Source organism: Adiantum capillus-veneris, chromosome 3 (assembly GCF_014529385.1).
Source record: "Adiantum capillus-veneris isolate H3 chromosome 3, ASM1452938v2, whole genome shotgun sequence".
Lineage (NCBI taxonomy): Eukaryota > Viridiplantae > Streptophyta > Polypodiopsida > Polypodiales > Pteridaceae > Adiantum > Adiantum capillus-veneris.
This window is the reverse complement of record NC_140933.1, coordinates 17,962,410-17,985,182: the sequence shown is the minus strand read 5'-3', so window position 1 is coordinate 17,985,182 and position 22,773 is coordinate 17,962,410. Positions and strand designations below refer to the sequence as shown.

The 22,773-nt window shown below is 40.8% G+C and overlaps 1 protein-coding gene across 1 annotated transcript; it reads right to left on the bottom strand.

The window, feature by feature from the left end:
- Positions 1 to 17,688: 17,688 nt before the first annotated feature.
- Positions 17,689 to 22,367, bottom strand: LOC147460550 (pentatricopeptide repeat-containing protein At2g39620-like). The gene has a single exon (XM_086507973.1). It carries the CDS (start codon positions 21,890 to 21,892, stop codon positions 18,275 to 18,277), a length of 3,618 nt encoding a protein of 1,205 aa, XP_086364099.1. The 5' UTR covers positions 21,893 to 22,367; the 3' UTR covers positions 17,689 to 18,274.
- Positions 22,368 to 22,773: the final 406 nt, after the last annotated feature.

The window sequence follows — 22,773 nt, the reverse complement described above, 5'->3', positions numbered from 1 at the left end:
AGCTGCCTTATACGCAGTGCAAGGAGATCTTCCCTGCTAAGCCCCTCTTGCCAAGGTAGTACATTCCATGTGGGAATTGTATCTTCAATCGGCATCACTGGCTTTTGACCATACATTAGCTCCGCAGGCATGTAGCCAGTTACTGAGCTATGTGTTGTACGATCAGCCCATAAAGCATATGGTAATAGTTTTGGCCACTCACCAACTCTTCCTTCACAAGCCTTGGCCAAAGCTTTGATGATAGGAGGATGCCCTCTTTCACTCTTTCCATTGCCTTCAGGGTTGTAAGCTGTAGTAAGAGAAAGCTTGATTCCTAATCTAGAAAAGAACTCCCTTGCTTCTTCGGCATCCAGTTCACCTCTATCTGCAGTGATTTTTTCTACACAACCATAACGGAAAATCACCTCATCAAGAAGGAATTTGCACACAGCTTCTGTGGTTTTAGCTCTTAATGCTCTTCCTTCAACCTGGTTAGTTAGGTCATCTCGTGCAAGAACCAAGTATCTCATCTGCCAGAGTCCTAGAGGCATTGTGACTAGATCCACAACCCATTTATAGTGCATGGCTAGTGGATATGTAGGGTGCAATCCATCACGATGTCGAACATTTGAATACACTTGACAAGTTACACATGTCTCTACAAACTGAGATACATCTTTATACATACCCTTCCACCATTATTTTTCTTTCAACTTGGAGAAGGTTGCCCATACACCCCTGTGTCCAGCCCATTGACTCTCATGAAACTCTTGCATGAGCTTTACTTGAGTCTCTTTTTGGCATATAACCCGTTGTGGTGTAGCACCCTTTTGTTTAGGATGCTTCCACAAGTAACCATCCCTCAAAAAGTACCCATATGCTTTCCTACGTATCCTCTTGAATTCTTGTTCAGACCAATCATCCTGTTTTGTTAGAGTACTCAAGTAGCTTCCAATACGAAGCCAATCATCTTCATAAAGCTCTTTCAAGAATGATTCAAGTAGATTAGTCATGCAGACATTGTTACCTTTGACATGAGAGATAGAATAGAACTTTGTGCCTACATCATCTCCCTCGTCAATCATTTGTGACTCATCTTCATACCTTGCCCTTGATAGCATATCTGCCACTGTATTGTCTTTACCTGCAATGTGCTTAAACTCAGGATTTAAGGACTTAATGTAGGCAATCCACCGCAACATAGCAATGTCTGGAGTTGAGCAGCTTGTAATCATCCCAAGAAGTGGTAGACAATCTGTTTCTACAACCACACATGCACCAATTAGGTACTCTTTCCCACTTTTCAAGGCTGTAACCATACCCCATAACTCTCTCTTTATCTGTGGATAGTTTCTTTGGCGAGCACTTAGTACCTTTGCTCCAAATCTTACCACATACCTGTGTCCTTCTTTGTCATCTTGCCCTATTGCCCATCCAATCCCTGTAGGACTGGTGTCTACTGTCACAATTACTGGCCTTTGACACTCATAGTCTACCTTTCTCAAAGTTGTTACTGACTGGAGCAACTCCTTTAGCTTTTTCATGGATTTTACATGTGCTTCTGCCTATTTAAACTTATGATTCTTTCTAAGCAGCTGATAAAGAGGATCAGCTACATGTGCATAATGTGGAATCCAAATAACATAGAAGACACATGCTCCCACAAACCTTCTAACCTCAGTGATGCTAGTGCACGTTTCTTTCATTCTTTGGATGGCATCTACCTTTGTTGGACAAGGTTTCCTACCATATGGCCCACACATGTGCCCCACAATAAGCACTTCATTGACACCAAACATAGACTTTTTCCCTGACAATGTAAGATTCACTTCTTCCAACCTAGAAATTTTTTTATCACAATCATTTATGTGATTTACCACAAACCTGTGACATCCCTTGAGATCCAAAGCTTCATGTTTGTCACTTTATTCACATCCTTGGATAGGAAAATCATCAATGAAAGGCATTGTGATTTGAGGAATAAAGTCACGTAAGACCTTATTCATCCCATTCATCATATGTGCAACCGAGTTGGTTGCTCCCTGTGGCAAGGTACACATCCTTACCAAACCCAAAGGTGTCCTCATGGTTGTCAAGTCTCTGCTTTCGATTGCAAGCTGAAATTGATCATACCCTGAGTAGAGATCCCCCATTGAGTAGATTGCCCTCCCTGCAAACGCCTCTGCAAACTCATCCACAATTGGACCTGTACCTACATTTCTAATTGTCACCTTGTTCATTGGTTGCATATCTTGGATGAAGCGTAGAGAACCATTCTTCTTCGGAACTGTGAACCACCTGTTTGAGTATGGAGCACAAGAAGGCTTCAAGATTCCCATTTTGATTTTCTCATTCAGTAGCTCTACTAACTTTGGCAAACGAGCCTTTGGAACCGGAATAGGCCGCAGATTCCAAGGCACATGAGGTATTGTGAAAATTACCATAGGAGCTACAATAGAAGGATCAACACATCCTATCTCATGTGGCTCAAATGCAAAAGCCTTACCATGCTTTGAAAGCATTTCTTTGAAGCACTTTGTCTCCTCCTGTGTTAGAAACTCCTCGCAACCAATCTGCAACTCTTGAAAAGACTCCTTTGTGAAGGTATGCCCGATCTTTTTAGGATTCCTCAAACTTGGTTGTAAAGAAGCCTGCTCAATCTTTTCCCTGTTGTTGCGTGGTAAGGGTGAAGCTACTGGTTTCACCTTCTTTGCTAAACTCTTGTATTTAGTTTTAACATGGACTTCTGGGCCAACTGTTTGGCTTTCTTTAAAGGCTCCTATTACTTGATACATTTCCATAGAGCAAACTTCCACAACTTCATTTTCAAGATGCAAACTAGACCCCATTATAGCATCAAGCTCACCCATAGTATCTACAAAAGAAACTTGTTCACACAAACCCAAAACATTTTTAGTAGGCTCTAGCAACCCACTTTTTTTCATGCCTATTTGTACATTATGCACATATTGCCTCTCACATCTCTTCAAATCTTCAAGTTTTGTAAAACATACTAATCCATTCCTTGTTACCAAGGAGCTCATCGAGAAAGTTTCACCTATTTTTGGATCAGGCGATACCCTTTTTCTTTCTGTACCACTGCAATCCCGCTTTACAATGGTACTTGGCCAAAACCCATCATTTCTCTATGATCATGAAACTCTTTGCTTACCTTTGGTAGAGGATGTTCTCTGAGGTTGTCACGATTTCTTTCATGGTTTACACAGACTGTGAGAAATTGGACAGCTCGTTTACCATCTTTGCTGCGTATTCTAGCCTATGCTGAACCATCGTCCATTACCTTTGTTTCCATTCGAACTCCCACAATGTAGGGTTGTCCAAGGATGAGATGATATGAAGATGTATCCTGTACAAAGAAGTTTTGGTCAATCTTTACATCACCTATTGTTACCTTCACACCTGGACATGCTGCATACAATTCACAAGATGAATTGTTTGCCACTTTTACCATCCAGCCATGATCTGTGTCCATCGGCCATTTGCACTTGTTGTAGAGACTCTTTGACATTATATTTATTTCTGAACCATGGTCAATCAAGGCAACAAATGGCTCTTCAAGATCACCTACCTTGACCAAAGTTTCTGTAGTAGCCCTTGCCCAATGACTTCGTGAATAGTAACTCCTAGGAATATCTTCAACTTCTTCATCATCATTTGAGAAATACACTTGCTTCACTCTCCCACTAGATTGGTAGAATCCTACCACAACTCCATCATTCTCCTTATTTTGCAGTTTCATCCCTTGTGTCTTTGAGGTTTCCCCTTCAACCCGTGGACGAGAAACTTCAGCAAGGGTTTGCCTCTTCCTCTTGATGATGTCAATGATCTCCTCATGGAATTCACGCTTTGCAATGCCAAGAACTTCTCCTAGAGTAAACTCAATCTTGCTATTCAAGATCCTTTCCTCCAAGACTTTTTTTAAATTACCTTTCGTTGGCTCTTTCTTCATTCCTCTTGTAGACTCCTCCATGAGTACTTCAGGTGGAGATGCTCCTTGTGTTGAGGGTGTTTGAGAAGGCATTGAGTCGCTTCTTCCCCCACTTCTAGACGCTCTTTTTGATGGTCCTTCATCAGCATTCTCACGTCTGCGCTTCTCTTCTACAATTGCCCCATTTTGTTGGCATTTTGTAATGTAGGCATGCACTGACAATGAGTCCACTAGATCATTCTATCCTGTTTCTAGACATATGCAATCACCTGCTTCATGTAGAATCTCTTTTGTAAGCTTTACCTTTTTAGCTAATTGCATGACATTTGGCCAAATTTGACCATGATGGTCACTCACCTCTTCATCACAAAAATGTTCAATTTTTACTCCATAAGTAGCTGCCTCAACTGAAGAGGTGGCATGCTTGGTTGCCATATCTTCAACTAAGGTTTGCATTCCCCCCTTCCCAAAGTTAGTTCTCAAGGGTAGACCTATCTCTCTTAAGTGGATTTTACCATCCTTAAAAAAGACAACATCTTTTGACAAAGCATCACTAAAATCATCACAATCCCTTCTTACATGGTCTATACTATCACACCAAATACATCTACTAACAAACCCTTCTTTGGGCTGTTGTCTTTGCCTAGGAAGTGGCCCTGATGGTTGGCCTTTTTCTTGAAGCTTTGCAAACTTCACCTTCAAGTCACGCATTCCCTTCACAAGCTCATCTAGCATGGACTCATCAAACATAGGAGCGATAAAAGTAGGCTTTACCATTTTGTCAAAAGTTGAGGTGGAAGGACTTGTAGTGTTTACTACCATCTTGTCCCTTCTTCTTTGTCGTTTGGCAAGCAGTGAGACAGCACCTTCAACCTCATTCCAGTCGGTCTTTAGTCCTTGCTCAGCATCTTTATCTTCAAGAAGAAGCTCCAAATTTTGTTGAAAATCTTTACTTGCAGCTTGTAAGAAAAGATCTGCCTTCTCTGCATCTAGTGTGGCCCTTTCTGTCCTAGTGAGTTGTGCATAGCGCCGCTCAAATTCCCTAAGTAGCTCTGTTATTGATAGTCCTTGCTTTGGCTTGACTACCCATTCTAAGAATGTCCTTTTGGTCACTCTCTCCGAGTCCTCCAAGAAATATTCCTCCTTTAAAGCTACTTTGAGTTCTTCCCAATTTCTCCCATGCCCATCTTTAACTGCCCTAACATGCTCCCTAATTTCTGGAGCAACAACTAGCTCAAAGCTTTGAATCATCTCACCTTCTGACACGCGATGCAGCTCCATCTCCTTCACATACTCGCGTAAGTACTTGGTTACATCTTTGCCATTGAACTGATCCATTCTGTTGACGACCGCTTGTATGGCCTTCGTTGCTGAAATCTCCCTTCTTTCAGTAGCATGTTGTTGTTGTTGCGTGAACATTGCAAATGCTTGAAACATTTGCATTGTTGCTGGGTCAAAATGCATACCCTGTTGCTCAACATGATCACCCATGGTTACCCACAAACTCTCACCCTAGCAGATTCGCGTCGGGTTCACCAAAAATATGTCGAGAAATTTGCGGTCTTGCCAGGAAAGCACCGGGCTTATGGCTGTGAGAGTTTGTGAGAGAACTCAACAAAAACTATATGAAGGAGTTAAACCATAGATTCCATGAAGACTAGGGTTTGGAAAGAAGTGCAATCAAAGAAGACTCACTCTTTCTCTCTTGCACTCACACACACAAAGAAAGAACACAAAAGAGAATGTCAAAACAATACGAAGATGAAAACATCAAGGCTATGGTCATATCGTATCATGGGTAATATGAAAGGGTTAATGGATGAGTTAATGGCATTCAATCTTGGCTAACCAAATAGGCTACGAATTGTTCTTTGGAATTGTAGTTCTGTGCTTACCATAATATATATATTTTGTCTAGTGATTGGGATTAATTGTGTGTACAAATCCTCTTGGTTCATAGCAAGATAACTACGCTTATATCAAAAGAAAAATTATAGTCTATGAGAGGTAGTATGATGGGATCCGGTGATAGAAGTATTTCATTGAGCCTTTCAGGGCCGAACAGAAACACTATGCGTTGTTGAAAGTGTATTTTACGGCTAATCCATACGTTAATTCTAATAGATCGTATAGAGTGAAAGCGATAGAAATGATCATCATGTGGGTTATTCATTTAGGATAGTATGTGAGAAATGTAGATATGAGAGAAGTGAAGAGATGAGAAGTTTCCCTCCCAAGCCCTATTCTTGTCCGTAGGCAATAAGGATACTGCGGGGAGAGATGTACCTATAGCAAAGAGAACCTAGAGAGGATGAATTACTAAGAATGAGAGAGATAGGTTTGGTTAAGGAGATGAGATTAGATACATATATATATGTTGGATTAGAGATGAAAATGAAAACAACAAAAAATCAAGAAAACATCAATGTAGAACACATCTTACTTGAAACCCTTCGGCACCATTATTTATGGGAGAGAGAAGAAGAGTGGATAATTCCACTTTGATTGATACACCAAGTGCAAGAACTTCTTTGATTAGAGTTGATCTTCCAAGGTTAGCTTGTTGCAAGAATGGCTAGTCTCCCTCTAGGAGAAAGTGTAGGCTTGGGCTTATGTTAATGGCTAAGTACAATTAGGCATTACTACTCACTCCCTCGAGAATTCCTTTCATCAATGGCTTGAATGCTTGAGTTTCTTTCAAGGAATAAGAGGTCCTCTTTTATAGGTGAAGAGAACCCCCAAGAGTTTACACAAGAAGAGAGGAGCCAGTGTAAATAGGAATTGGAAAAGTTGGAAATGAACTGTCCCTGCATGATGTGGGCAGACTGGGGTCCAGTATTTTGATCATATCTCCTCAACCGTGGCTCCAAATAAAAAAGTAAAAATATAGGCAAAAACTTCAGCTCATTAGCTACGATTTTCATTTTAAAATCATTTTCCAATTCGGATTGGAACCTTGTGTAAAACATTCATCAAAATAGGGTCCATTTTTGGTAGCAAAAGTCTTCCCGTGGTCCCCTTAGCTTAGACTTTCATTTAATTCCAAAGGACACCTCATGCCATATGAAAGCATGACATTGCTCCTTGACAAAGTTTTGTAATCATGCTTGCAATAATGTATTAAAATAAGTGTATCTTTGAAATCATGCCACCTAGTGTCCCGCTAGGATTTGATTCCCTCCTAGTAGCTATTTAAAAAGAAATATAAGAAAAGTATAAAAAATACATAGAATATATATATATTGGACTTTACCCTAGATATAGGATCTACCTAGGGTATGAGATGATAATGAGATAGTAGAAATAAAGAATCAATGCTTTTTGCCCCAAGTTAAAGAGGCGAAGCTATTGATGCTTTTCCCATAGTATTTTCTGATGGTAAAGTAAGAATAGGTTACCCTTGAGAAAAATAATAGGATGAGATAGAAGGATTATTATTATACTTAAATATGCATATGTACATTATAGAAAAGATAATTATGTATCTAAAAAATTACAAGATAGGTCTTGTAGTGAGAGCGGATTTTTTGAGATGGGGCTCAACTCAAGGCTCCCACCAGACAACCACTCCGTGAGACCCTACACACGCATATTTCTTAGGGGCACCACCCTCTTTTATGGAGAAAAAAAGAAACCAAAACAAACCATATACAACACACACACACACACACACACACACTCACACCTTCCTTATGTGCTTCAACACAAAATTCCCTTCAACCATTCAACACACACTCCTTAAGCAATCCCTTTGAACACTGCACAAACTCACTTGCAAAGATTGACCTTCACCATATTAGTGCTCATATACTTCTAAGAAAAGCAAGCACAAAACCTCAAAACTCAAAACACCATAATGCACAAATACTTGACAACTCCTTTCCTTTCCCAAAAGAAGAGACTACTTACACACATAAGGCGGCATGCATAGAGAGCTCTTCTCCATCTATGCAGCCCCAAGACTTACTTACACACAACATAAGAAGAGAAGCCAAGAAAATAGACACCATGGTGCACAAAAAAAATTCTCAACAAACAAGCAACCCAATGAGCACAAAATATGAGAAGCTGCCAAGATATGCTTACCAATTTTACATGCGTTTAGAGCAAAAGTGTGACGACGACACCCCAATTGCAACAATTTGTTGATCAAACCATGAGATAGATCATTGAACTTGATATCCTTGCTCTCATATAGAATCTACAATCCTTATTTAGGGATGAGTATGGTAAGAGAAATGTTTGCAAGAGAATGGTAGCAATAGCATATTGATGCTCTCTCTATGGTGCCGCTTATGATAGCGAGCTTAGGAAATGGATAGGGAGACAAGAGGAGAGAGAGATTAGGGATTCCCTAACCTTAGAGGAGCTTATTTGCAGCAATGGAGTAGGTGTGTGTATTTTTGTGCTTGCCAAAGGGCCTTTTTATATTGTACAAGACCTTGGGTTAGGTTAAACTTGACTAGGGTAGGTAATTAACCATAGTTAGGTTCTCTTTTGACCATTCCTTCAATTATGCAAATAAGGGACTTATTTTTTCATTAAAAATAGCATTTTAAGTCGTCGAGGTTCCATAAGGGTTGATAATGTATGTGGGCCCCACCATGATGTCCCTCCAGTGGCTCCTGCAGAGTGTCCCCATCCTGTTTGTTGTGTCTCTGGAAGCATCTTGAGCCGACCCCTCCACATGCAAGTGGTTTTTAACTCCTCATTGGTATTTTAGAATGTTGGAGAAGTCAAGAAAACTTTTCACCTTTGTGGTTTACCTGATTGTAACTTTGACCTGCAGTAACAGTGTCCGAAGCACCTTGTTTTCACCATAACTTTCAGCCTGTAACTCAGAATTGGGTGCTATAAAAGGCAAAGTTGACCTTCTCAAAGTGTTTAAGCTGATTTTGGAGTGTTCCTCAAGTATACCCATGAGCTAAGGCTTTCAAGATGCATCCAAAACACCTTTTGAACCAAGTCTCCTTGTAGGGGGCCCTTTAGCATGCATCCAAGGTGTAGAATGCTTTTTTCAAAAGAGAATCCACCTTAAACAAATGAGGTAGGTTCCAATAAAGTTTGATTTATTGGGGATATACATTATATTTAAGATTTGTTGACCAACACAAGTAAATGATCCAAGAGTTGGGTCACATAGTGGTGGGGAAGGGAGGCCTACAAGGTTCACCCTACCCTTGAGAGAAGATGGGTAAGATAAGTGCCCATAAATTATTTATTTACAAATTATGGGATGTAGATAGCTATTTAAATTAGTAAAGGTAATTAGTTAAAATAATATTCAGTAAAAAACTAGGAGAGTAGAATTAAGTTTACTATTTACATTTAGCATGAAGAGAGAAATATGATGTAATGCATAAAGATATAAGAAGGGTAAGGTGTTTGTATGGAAAAAGGCTATTACGGAAAGAGAGAATGAACACTAGGTTAAAACTTTGATAAAAAATATATACATTTGAGTAGAAATGTAGTTCAAATGCAAGATTACCATTTAACGCTACTCAGTAGCATGTGTTTCCACTATGTACGTGTCACAACACGACAACGTCAAAACTCAACAATAACGTCTACATTTCATTGGAGGAGGTAGTCGTAGCATAGGCCAACTCTGAAAAAATCATCAATCCGGAGAGAGCGTCACCCGGCTAGGGTATGGAAACATCACATAATGAAGAGTGAGAGCATCATCAGATACAATGAGTAAGAGGATTCAAGAGAATGCTTCTCCAATGCGAACAAAGATTAGCCATGAATTGAATTACTCTAATCACACCCTAATCATCAAGAATCACATACACACATCAAGCCCAACAAAGCTCAACTTTCCAATGAATTAAATCTCAGAGCATCCTCTTGACAAGTACACACTAATTGCATTGGTGTTGGCCTCCCCAATCACCACATGCCAACCAAGGCACTTGATCAAAAGCTCCACATATAGGGTGAGTGGTGCTTGAATCTCACTAAACCTACCCACATATGAGCACACAATAGGGCCCATACTCCAATCAAAAGACCAAGAGTGCACACACACTTTACTACTATCAACTTGATTAGAGATGCTATATAGCACAAATTGAGTACTCATGGAATGTTAAGAGTCGTTCAATCATCAAAGAAAGAAGTCATTACCACACCCAAATCTAAAATAATGAGAGGATAAACTACTTCATAACATTAATGTAATGGAGAAGAAACAAGAATAGTGCAACTTTAAATGAAAGGAAGTGGCACTTGAAAGCCAAATTTTGCATTTTAAAGATCCCAAAAGTTGGCTAGCACTAACTCAAATGAATTTATGCATTTTAGACCAAGCTAAGAAATAGGGATTATACAACTTTAATTAAATGAAATAGAATGGCTCTAAATAGCCAAATTTTCAATATGTTGCAATGTTGACGTTTCCTCGAATCAATGGAACTGATGTTTGCTCACAACCCTTCAAAATAAAGCTCAATTGTTAGTGCTCTAAAGGATATCTATATTCAAACCAAGCACTAAAATCATGCTCCTTCACAACCCCAATATTTTAGTGCTATCCCGGGGTCATTTAAAAAATGATCAATGTTTAGTGCTATGCAAGTATTTTGCAATCAAATCAAGCACTAAATTGTATCATTCAAGTCCAATTTTGGTGCACTTGTCTCGACCATGCATTGCCAATGAATCTGACAAATGAAGCTCGCATGAGAATCATTAAGGATGTCTTGTGATGCAAAGAAAACTTGCATTTAATCCAAGCATTAGATCATCCATATACATTCACAATACCCACATCTATGCTCATACTTGGCACTCATGGCGTACATATGAAAATAGAGAGAAAGCATATGTTGGCATGAAATGTAAGTTCTCTCCAGGAAATCATTCATGAATTGGCATCCAGCTTGGTCATTAAGCATCCAAAAAAGGTAAGTAATAACAATTCATGAAACTTTATAAAGCCATTTATGCAAAGTTCTCAATGGATCATTGTGAGTCGATTATTTTCTTTCTTTTATCCCAAATACACAAACTTTTTGTTTTTATTTATCGTCTCTGTTTTTTTTTCCAGAAGCTGGTTCGAGACCCCGTTAAGGCCTTAATTTTTCAAAAAAAATCGTCGAGCACGAAGGGTGGGAACCTCCCCTTTGATTTTCCATTTCTCTTTTTTTTTTGGGTCTGGCTGGGACATGAGAGAGGAGGGAAAGGATAGTGTGAAGTGTGTGTATATGAGTCAGGTGGTCCTGAGAAATGTCAAAAATGGTAGAAGGCAACACAGGTGGATGAGTACCATGATCACCATGTAAAGTGTGAAGACGGGCAGATAAGGCACGTGCAAGACTGCAGGGATCGGAGGCGATGATGGATCGAGAGAGAGGGATGACTGCCTAGAGGGGTAGGTGAGAACCTAGAGATGTGTGTGAAGGAAGGAGCTCCAAAGAGCACCACGAATCAACGGTAGCAGTAGATTTTAATGTGTGTGTGTGTGTGTGTGTGTGTGTGTGTGTGTGTGTGTGTGTGTGTGTGTGTGTGAGAGAGAGAGAGAGAGAGAGAGAGAGAGAGAGAGAGAGAGAGAGAGAGAGAGAGAGAGAGAGAGAGAGAGAGAAGATGTGGATCCAAGGTATGTGGATCATTGCTCCACTGCAAAAAAGCACAATTGGTGAGGGTAGGCCAAGTGGGAGCATAAGATTGACATCAGAACAAGTCGAGCCAGTAGTTGCCAGTGCGAGGGAAGGTGAGGGTGCATTGGCTAGGATGAGACGGGTAAAGTGAGCAAGTGGGCTGAATCACGCGAGAGAGCGGCATAGGTTTTGCTGTGTGTGTGTGTGTGTGTGTGTGTTATGTCTTGCACCATAATCGACTTCTAACAACCAAAGCAGCAACATAATTTTATTTTGTTTTTTTAATTTTTTTTCTTTGAGGGCATGTTTTGCGAACATCAATAGCGAGGCAGTCGAGCTTTAATTCATGCACCATAAAAATAATTCATAGCCTCAAAAAATATGCAATATCTACAAAGCCAGTTTGATGATTTCAATCAATATTGAAATCTTACTACGTGCTAAAGCAATCGCACACTCAATTGGTCTAAAATAATTTTTGACATTTTTTGGACAAAGGTGACCTTTATAAATTCATTTTCAAACCATTTTTGTTATACATATCATATAATGAGACCTCACATATGAAGAGTTATGCAAAAAATAGTGAAGATTTTCATTATCAATCAATCTATTATTCAGTAATGTATGTAATTTTGTCATGCCCTGCAAAGTCTTAGACCAAAAATTTGCACTTTACAATGTGTCGTCTATCATTCGCCACTTCAATTGGAATCTGTGTGTGCATAAAATTCCAGTTTCAATTTCAAAATTGAATCGATTCTCAATCAATTATGGTAGATGCACACATGCCTCAATTTTCTTATAGGAACAACCACATTCCATTTTCAATCCTTGCAATCTTGAATTTCTCATACTCCATTAAAAAATAATCCAAATCCAATTGGATTTGTCATTTTGGTTTGCAAAGCTACACGAGTGATTTTTTAGTAACACACAAATGAATGCAACTTTGCCATGTTCATCACATTGATCAATCAATAGCATGGAAAAACACTAAAATCTTCACAATTGGGCATCAACTGAGTGATTTATTTCAATCCTCAAAGCCGATTTTTGATACACACATCAAGTATTTGACCTATTCATCGTCATAATTGGTAAAAAAAAACCAATTATTCATTCACACATTCGATTGCACATGTCATTGATTGGCATACACACCCAAATTTAGACAAACACTTTATGCATCCAATCAATTTATCCATCATAGCATTGCTTTAAATTCACACTTGGTCAAGCATATGCGGATGCATGCTATTTCAATCAAAAATTGATCCAAATTTTACTCAATGAAGCAATGAAGACACTCAAAATTTTTGGCACTCAAGTCCAATTTTGGCTTAATTAGCAATTAGGTCTATTCTGCATCCTTGCATGCACATTTGATACAAAATTATTAATCCAAATCTATCTAGGTTTCCCATTTTACCACAAATCATCAAATCAAGGTTGCCTTAGTATGAGCACACACACTCAATCTTTGCCCAATTTCTTGGTAAATAAGCATAACCGATGATTGGAATTACCTTGCACACGCATTAGCAAATTGATTTGCATACACAAATGCAATCAATTTCTTGATTTTTAAGCATGCTCACACAAGAATTTTAGTATACATACACACTTTAATTCGTTGCCAATTTTCATTGCACTTAGTCAATTTTCTTTTTAATCAAGCTTTAACTATGGCACACACACATGAATCTTTGTCAAAATTAAGCATAATTTCAGCACACACAAGATTCAAAGACCAAAATTGACTATTAATTTCATTCCAAAACAATCAAATTAGGCACACAAAGTATGTCAATTGATTTACACACCTAATTTTAGCAATAAATTAGCACCACATTGGAACCAAATTAATCACCCAAAAATTGAATGGAGTGGGTTAATGCACTTACAGTTCATTGCATCCAAGCTATCCCTTGCTCCACGTGTAGACTCAACGTTGCACACACGTGTGGCTCTCCAATTTGGCCCAAAATTGGTCAAAAATCAACTCTCAAATCAACAAATAGACATCAATTAGCTCAAATTAGCTTGATTAGAGTGATGAATCCACCTCTAATTAGGGGATGAAACATAAATTACACATAAAATTAGTGGTTATGCTAGTAAAGTTAACATGTGATTAGTGTAGATTAGCATAAATTAGTAGATATTAGCATGAAATTAGTATGGAATTGAAGTGAAATTAGTAAGATTTAATGTGGATTAGTAGAACTAGAAGTGAAATTGAGGAGATTTAGGAGTGAATTAACTCAAAATCATGCCATACACATATCCAATTAAACCACATTGAGCTACACACACTCAAAATCCTACACAATTAGAAGAAATTACTGATGAAATTACTCTTACCAAAGCATCCTATACTCCTCTAGCTTAGGCAACCGCTCCTCGATAACGGCACCAAATGTAAGAGGTAGTTGTAGCATAGGTCAACTCTAACAAATACATCAATCCGGAGAGAGCATCACCCCACTAGGGCATGGAAACATCACACAATGAAGTGTGAAAGCGTCATTGGATACAATGAGTAAGAGGATTCAAGACAATTTTTCTCCAATGAAAATAGAGATTAACCATGAATCGACTAACTCTAACCACACCCTAACCATCAATCAAGCATCACCTACATGCATCAAGCTCACCAAAGCCCAACTTGCCAATGAACTGAATCTCAAAGCACCCTCTTGACAAGCATACACTAGTTGCATTGGTGTTCACCTTCCCAATCACCGCATGCAAACCAAGGTACTTGGTCAAAAGCTCCACACACAAGGGTGAATGGTGTTTGAATCTCACTAAACCTACCCACAAATGAGCACACAATAGGGTACATCTCCAATCACAAGACCAAGGGTGCACACACACTTCACTGATCAACCTAATTAGAGACGCTAAATATCACAAATTGAGTACTCATAGAATGTTAGGAGTCGTTCATCAAAGCAAGAAGTCAGTACCACACCCAAACCTAGAATCATGAGAGGGTAAAACTACTTGATGACATTAATGTAATGTAGAAGAAACAAGATAAATGAACAAAGTAGAGTTTAAATTAATCAAGAAAGTGCTTTTCTAATTACAAAGGATTAGCGGTAACCTTCTAAGCATGGGCATCAAGGTTAAGGTTATGCCCTCCAAAAGTGATGCTCAAGAATGTGCTTTCAAGAATGACTACTCAAGAATGAATCCTTTTTACATAAAAGAGCTTCTTATAAAGTCATGGACTTCAAGCTTTTATCTGTTACAATTAAATTAGGCTCACCTCCATAAGATATATAAATGTAAACCTAAAACTATACAAGACTAATAGGAAACATTGTAGCATGTCCTTCTATACTTTGTGCATTCTTCATCCATTTGTTAGCTGCTGTTAACATCCACAAGTAGCATGCACGAGCGATGTGGTTAAGGCACCTGGCACTCATCCCCTGGGTTAAGTTCAATCCTCCGAGGGGGGGGGGGGGGGGGGGGGGGGAGTAAAGTCGGGTACCTAAGTTTACATTTTTCCTGAGTTTACTCTGTCCTAGTTTGCCCAATATCTACGGTGCTCAACCATCCCACCGTAGATCTTATCTCCTCTCATGCCCATGTGAGATATAGGGTACGAGGTCTAGTTATGGGAAGGGGTCCAGCACGTGGACATGCGACCCTAAATAAATATTTAGAAACTCGATCAATATAGAAGCAGCAAAACAGTGAGAGGATATAGGGTTAGCATAATTGGGAAAGATCCATGATTGTCGGATTTAGGCGCGATTTGTGCTAGCAGCTGTGGCTTACAAATGGGCAACTCGAGTTGTTCTACTAGCACTGCTTTTTGATGAACGCAATTGCAAAAAGTCATGTCGATCTCCACCTGTGAAGGGTCATTTGTGCCAAGACTTATGCAATTGTTCTACTGGCACCGCTTTATGATTTACGAGATTGCAGAAAATCGAGTCGATCTCCATTTGTGACGGGTCATTTGGGCCAATCTTGAGGAATATAGAGAGAAAGGAGAAGGCACGCGCAATGCAAAGAAAGAAGCTACCGTTTTGTGGAAATGGAATCATCTGTCAACACCTCCACCATGGAATATCATAGAGGAGAAATCAATAGACCGAGAACGCACCCCCTCCTCTTCCCCTTCTTCTTTCCTCCCGATTCGGGCAATGATGATGATGCCATGCCATGGTGCTTCGAGAAAGTTTACAAGGGCCCTAAGGCCGGAGTTGTGGAAGGAATCATTGCCATTAAGGAAGCACTGCATAAGAGAAATGATATATTAACGTCTTCAAAAGACCTAAGGGAGTTGGGGGGCAGGGGTGACGGAGCGGAGGGCTGTAAATTCAAGGGCGGAACGGACGCAACTATGGGGGTGTTGCATGATGTGGTTTTGCATGATTTGGGATTGGAGGAAGTTGAAGGTGAGCGGGTGGGTGTATTGATTTTTCTCTGAAGGTAATTTGTATATAGAGAAGACATTGCCGGAGGCGTGCAACTAGTGCGAGGAGCAGGGGCTGCTCAAGAGAGGGGGTGATGAATTGTCAGACCGCTGCGTCTCAACTTGTCCATCCACTCGTCCTACTCTGGTGGGCATTGCAACTCAAGAGCTTCCACCATATCATTGCCTTGCCTTTATCATCTCCTTGCCATCCTACCCATCTTTCCTGATCTCGCTTCCCGTCTTCTCTGCAACCACATGCCTTCCCTTTCCCCTCTCTCCATACCCACCCCCATCCTTTCCTGCAGTTCCTGTTGCCATCGCTCAATCCACCAAACACTCCATTATTTATCATCATGCCCCGAATGCTTTGTGTGTGTGTGTGTGAGAGAGAGAGAGAGAGCTGCAAATAGGCGCATACGCACCACATGTGATGTGTAGCGAGCAAGTCAAAAGATGATATTCTCTCTGCTAGGATTTCAAATTTTGCATCTCTACCCAACCATGGAAATGGTAACGTGTCCCACCAGCCTTAAAGAAAGTATTAGATATTTGTTCTCACTTAAGGCAAAGGTCACGTGAGGCTTAGTTTCGGTGACAAGCTCTGATACGCTGCAGCCTTCCACTTGCTTAGTAGCCTAAATATGCCTAAAAAAGCATAGTTGCAAAACAATGCCCGGTCACCACCCGTGCTCGAAAAAAATCTTTTTCCCAAAAACTTGGCAAACCTACATATGAGAAACTCACTAAATCTGAAGGTTTTTCCACCAATTTACACTTTTAAAACAAAAAATTGTAGGTTTTCTCACCTTCAAATGTAAAACTTAGAGGTAAATCTCAAAATTTGTAGGTGGGATTACACTAAACCTAGGTTTTCTTCGAGCACTGGGACTTGCCACAGCCTCACTCTGAGTTTCTCCCTTTTGCCTGCATCCGATTTTCCCTCTCTCTACTTGTTGCTCTCGATCTTCGTGCTTTGCTCGTCGGACGTTCGTTGGGCTTATGGGTAAATAAGCCTCGCGTGACCACGTTCTTAATATAGTTCACACCTCTTTCCGGGTTTCTTTTTTGGCTTTCTAAAAGAAGCTTTAGTGTTGAGTCAATTTAGGTATCCTTCCAATGTTTTGAGTGCCAACGATGGAAACTCATCTTAAATGTTGATGGAGTTTGTCAAATGGGTCCCTTTCATTTCATAGCTTTAAAGGGCTCTTTAAGACTTTGCCTTGTTTATTTTTTTTGTACTTGCTCATCTTATATTATTTTAAACATGAATACACAATTTATACTTGTGCTTTTATCTTAAAATGAGACTATATTGCTTTTATTTTGTGTACCTTGTTTTACGTTAGCTTTTCAAGGTGAGATTTCACACTGGCTTTCCAAAAAAAAATCAATATATGAGTAAAATAAAAATACTATATATATATATAGAGAGAGAGAGAGAGAGAGAGAGAGAGAGGGAGAGAGAGAGAGAGAGAGAGAGAGAAAGAGAGAGAGAGAGAGAGAGAAAGAGAGTCACAATCGCTTGTTTTTGTGAAAAAAACTCTTTACTCTTTAAAAATAGAAAGGTACACAAAATAAAAGCAATGTAGTCCCATCCTAAGAAAAAAGAACAAGTATAAATTGTGTGTTCATGTTTAAAATAATATAAGATGAACAAGGACAAAAAAAAATAAACAAAGCAAAGTTTTAAAAAGCCCTATAAAGCTATGAAATGAAAGGGACCCATTGGACAAACTCCATCAACATTTAAGATGAGTCTTCATCGTTGGCACTGAAAACATTGGAAGGATGCCTAACTCGACTCAACACGAAGGCTTCTTTTAGAAAGCCAAAAAAATTTGCTGCTTGACGGTGCTTCTTGCAACTTTTTTACCGGCCTACAGACCTGCTAGTGCTGCTGGTCTTATGCTTAGCTAGCACTTCAGTAGCTCGCATGACCAAACTGCAGCCTGAACCCTACGCATGTTATCTGACGTGAGGCTTTGCAACAAGAGGGAGAGGCTGAGAATGTCATCCACATGCGTAAGCATCAGCTGCATCTAGCCACTATGAAGGCTCCAAAAGCGAATGCAACCATGAGCTCCTTCTCACGCTCTACAGGCTGCTCCTTCAATGCAGGTGGCAGGGGCTTGCTCAGCCCTTCAATGAGACGTCCATCCGCAATAGGCAGTAGTAGAAGGACTCATGCGTGTGAGCCTTTGCCAGGACCAAATCCCTCATTGAGGAGCTAGAATCAGACCAAGGGAGCTGTGTAGACCTCTTATCAAAGAGTTGTGACTCTCCAGCATCCGCTCATCAATAGGAAACTGCATCTTGCTGCCTCGGGGGAACCGCCAGATTACTCCTGTCTTCTAGCAAGGCATTTCTAAAGGCCCATCTTGCAACATTGAGATCTCCCCATTTCTGGCAAGCTCCCAATAGAGTTGACCACAGAGCAGCAGGATGATCTGTAATTGGCAGCTTTCGAATCACTCTTACTGCTTTATTAAGGTGCCCTGCACGAGCAAAAACATCAATCATGCAAGTATAGTGCTGTATGTCTGGTATGATGCCATATTTTGTGCTCATATTCAACATGTAACTTTGGGCATTATCTGTTGAACCAATACTACCACAAGCTTTTAAGATGCATGAAAAGGTCATGGCATCAGGAGAAAAACCCCTTTGCTGCATCCAATCAAAACAGCTCAATGCTTGCTCCACATTACCCTCTTCAGCACAACCTGCAATTAGCGCATTCCAGGAAGCCACATTCTGGGTAGGAAGCTCTGCAAGCACGCTATGGGCTTTTGCAAGAGCGCCACATTTGACATACATATCTACCAAAGCGCTACCGATCATATAATTTCCCAGAAACCCCTGTCTGGCGATCTCATTGTAAATTTGTTCCCCCTTCTCAGCTGCTCCAATGCTACCACACGCTTTCAAAACAGATAAAAAGGTTACTAAATTCGGAGTCAATCCCTCATGCTGCATCTTTTCAAAACAACTTAATGCTTGCTCACCTTGGCCCTGTCGGGCATACCCTCCGATCAAAGCAGACCATGTGACAACATCCCTTGTAGAAAGCTCCTCAAAAACTTGCTGAGCTTTCACGCAAGCACCGCACTTGGCATACGTGTCGACTAGAGCATTGCCAAGCAGAATACTCTTCTTGAGCAAGTCCTGCTTAACAATCTCGTCATGAACTGCTTCTCCCTTGTCAAGAGCCCCTAAGGTGCCGCAGACTTTCAAAACGCACAAAAAGGTGACAACATCTGGAGAGAGGCCCTCTGACTGCATTCGTTCAACACATCTCACAGCTTGCTCAGATTGGTTGTGTTGAACATAGCCTGAGATAAGTGCATTCCAAGCTACAACAGTCCGGTGAGGAAGCTCCTCAAGCACTTGTTGTGCTTTAGATAGAGCGCCGCACTTGGCATACATATCCACAACTGCAGTGCTAAAAGATATATCATTTCCAAGAAGCCCCATTCTAGCAATCTCATCATGAAATTTTTCGCCTTTGTCAATTGCTCCTATGCTACCACAAGCTTTCAAAATGCACAACAAAGACACGGCATTTGGCAAAAACCCCTCTTTTTTCATCTGCTCAAAGCAATCAAGTGCTTGCTCACCTTTGTCATGATCAACATAGCCTGCAATAAGAGTGGACCAAGACACCATATCACGAACAGGAAGCTCCTCAAGCACTTCTCGTGCTTTTTCAAGTGCACCACACTTGGCATACATATCCACCAAAGCATTGCCAAGCATTACATTATGTTCAAGCAAGCCCTCATTTATAATCTCGTTATGGATCTGTTCACCTTTGTCAGCTGCACCTAAGTTAGCACAAGCCTTCAAGATGCAAAGAAAAGTGACTGAATCTGGAGAAAGGCCTTTCTGCTGCATGGAATCGAAACATCCAAGTGCTTGTTCGGCTTGGCCTAGTTGGACATATCCGGATATAAGTGCATTCCAAGAAAAAACAGTATCAGCAGACTGTGTCTCGAGAACTTCTTGTGCTTTAATGAGAGCACCACACTTTGCATACATATCTACAAGCGCAGTGCCAAGAACATCATCATTCTCTAACAACCCAAGTCTTGCTATCTCATCATAGACTCGTTCACCCTTAGCGGCTGCTCTTATGCTGCCACACGCTTTCAAAATGCTTAAGAAGGTCACTTTATTTGGAGAAACTCCCTCAAGCTTCATTCGTGCAAACACATTAAATGCTAGTTCACATTGGCCATACTGTGCATAACCTGTAATTAGTGCATTCCATGAGACTACATCACGAACAGAGAGTTCTTCAAGCACTTGCTGTGCTTTTGCAAAAGCACCACATTTGGCATGCATATCCACCAAAGCATTGCCAAGCACAATACTCTCTGTTAACAGCCCTCTGCTAGTAATCTCATCGTGTATTTGCTCCCCCAGGTCAGCTGCTCCAATACTACCACAAGCTTTTAAGATGCTCAGATAACTAACTATATCTGGAGAAAAGCCCTCACGCTTCATGAGCTCAAAGCAGGCCAAAGCTTGCTCTGACTGGCCTTGTTGAGCATACTCTGTTATCAGTGCATTCCAAGAGACAATATTTCGGGCAGGCAGCTCCTCCAGTACCTGCTGTGCCTTTGAAAATGCCCCACACTTAGCATACATATCCACCACGGCATTGCCTAGAGCAACATTTTTTCCAAGCAACCCTTGTCTAAGAACCTCATCATGGATTTTCCTTCCCTTATCAAATGCTTTCATGCTACCACAGGCCTTTAAAATGCATAAAAAGCTTACCTCATCTGGACAAATACCCTCATGCAGCATCCGCTCAAAACAAATCAGTGCTTGTTCAGCTTTGCCTTGCTGTCTAAGCCCTCCAATTAACGAATTCCAGGTGACAACATCCTTCATTGGGAGCTTGTCCAGCACTTCTTGTGCTTTTCCAAAAGCGCCACATTTGGCATACATGTCCACAAGAGCATTTCCAAGCACATCATTATCTTCAAGAAAACCTTGCCTTGAAATCATGTCGTGGATTTGTTTCCCCCTGTCAATTGCTCCTATGCACCCACAACCTTTCAAGGCACACAAACAGGTAACAGCATTTGGAGAAATTCCCTCACCTTGCATGCACTCAAAGCACCTTAGAGCTTGCTCCCCTTGGCCTTGTTGTGCATAACCTGCAATAACTGTAGACCATGAAACAACATCCCGGTTTGGAAGCTCCTGAAGCACTTCTTGTGCCTTGCCCAGTGCCCCACACTTGGCATACATGTCTACAAGAGCATTGCCAAGTGCTACATTGTTGTCCAGGAGCCCTTGTCTAGCAATTTCATCATGAATTTCCTCTCCCTTCTTGATTGAGCTGATGCTACCACAGGCTTTTAAGACTGATAGATAGGTTACTCCGTCTGGAGAGAGACCTTCCCGCTGCATTTTTTCAAAGCAATTTAGTGCTTCATGACCTTGACCCTTTTGAGCGTATCCAGCGATGACATCGGTCCATGAAAAGACATCACTGGAATTATGCATGTCAAGCAACTCTTTGGCTTTGGCAAGTTCCCCACATTTTGCATACATAGTGACTAAAGCATCTGTGCAATGTTTGAGCAACCCTTTTTCAGAGATATGATGATGAATTCTAATACCCTTTTGAAGGTCCTTACGTTTGGCGCAAGCCCGCAACGAGGCCACAAAAGCAGAACCCCCATGAATGAGAGGGAACGAGGAGTCACAGACAATCGGTAACTCTCCAACCTGATCATCCAATCTTCCATCAGTGCAGCTGGGATTATCAATCCACAAGCACTCCTTACAGATTCTATTCTTGACTCCAGGAAACCCACCACCCAATTTGCGGATGCCATGATCCCAGCAGTGTGAGGAAAACCTATCATAGTCTCTATGCAGGAAACTTCTTGCCATTTCAGCAACTGATCTTCTCTATTATGTATGCTCGCCATCTCATCACCTGCCTTCTCGTCCTCTCTGTCTACCTTTTATTGGCTCGGAACGGCGCCTTCTCGTCCTGTATGCTTACCTTTTATTGTTCTTTTTTTACCTCGAAAAGTTTCGAGTCCAAAGCTGTCGGGTGGTTCACTCCTCTCTCTCTCTCTCTCTCTCTCTCTCTCTCTCACAGCCTGCAGCTGTGCGCTGTGAGAGAGAGAGAGAGAGAGAGAGAGAGAGAGACTGCCTGCGCGAAGAGAGAGAGAGAGAGAGAGAGAGAGAAGAGGGGGGGCGACAGTACTAGTATGTCCTTTACATTTCAGAAAATGGCGTAATAGGAAGAATCTTGTGAAGATGCGTTGTATTACAAAACAAAGGCAAAGGTGTATGAGGCGAGGAGAAAGGCAAAGGTGCATGAGGCGAGGAGCAGCAAAGGCTCAGCCACTCAGCGCAAGGGCACAGTCGCATCTTCAGTACCTCCATCTTGCTCATCATCGCCCGCGCATCCTTCTGCAATCCCTCAACTGCAAGCATATTGCAACGGAAGTGCGAGAAGGAGCCAGGAAGACTTTTTTTTGTAATTCAAGCAACTATTATTGCTTGCATCGTCTGGACACAAGCAGAATGGTCAGCTCAGAGTTTATAAAGTGTACTTTACCGGCATCCATGTTCGAACCCTGCATAGTAGTTTTTGAAAACTGCAGCAAAAGGGGAGAAGCAAAAGGATCTCGTGAGATTCTATCGGATTATCTTAACAGATCAACGAGTATGTCTGCCGTTTAGTGTTAGTGTTAGTATGTTCAAATGTTAGTGGGAATTGGAATATGTCTGGTCAATTTCGAAAAAATTGGGGAGTCTTG

What these genes read in the sequence shown, in the direction of transcription:
- LOC147460550 (XM_086507973.1), bottom strand. Translation starts at nt 21,892, where the DNA reads ATGGCAAGAAGTTTCCTGCATAGAGACTATGATAGGTTTTCCTCACAC.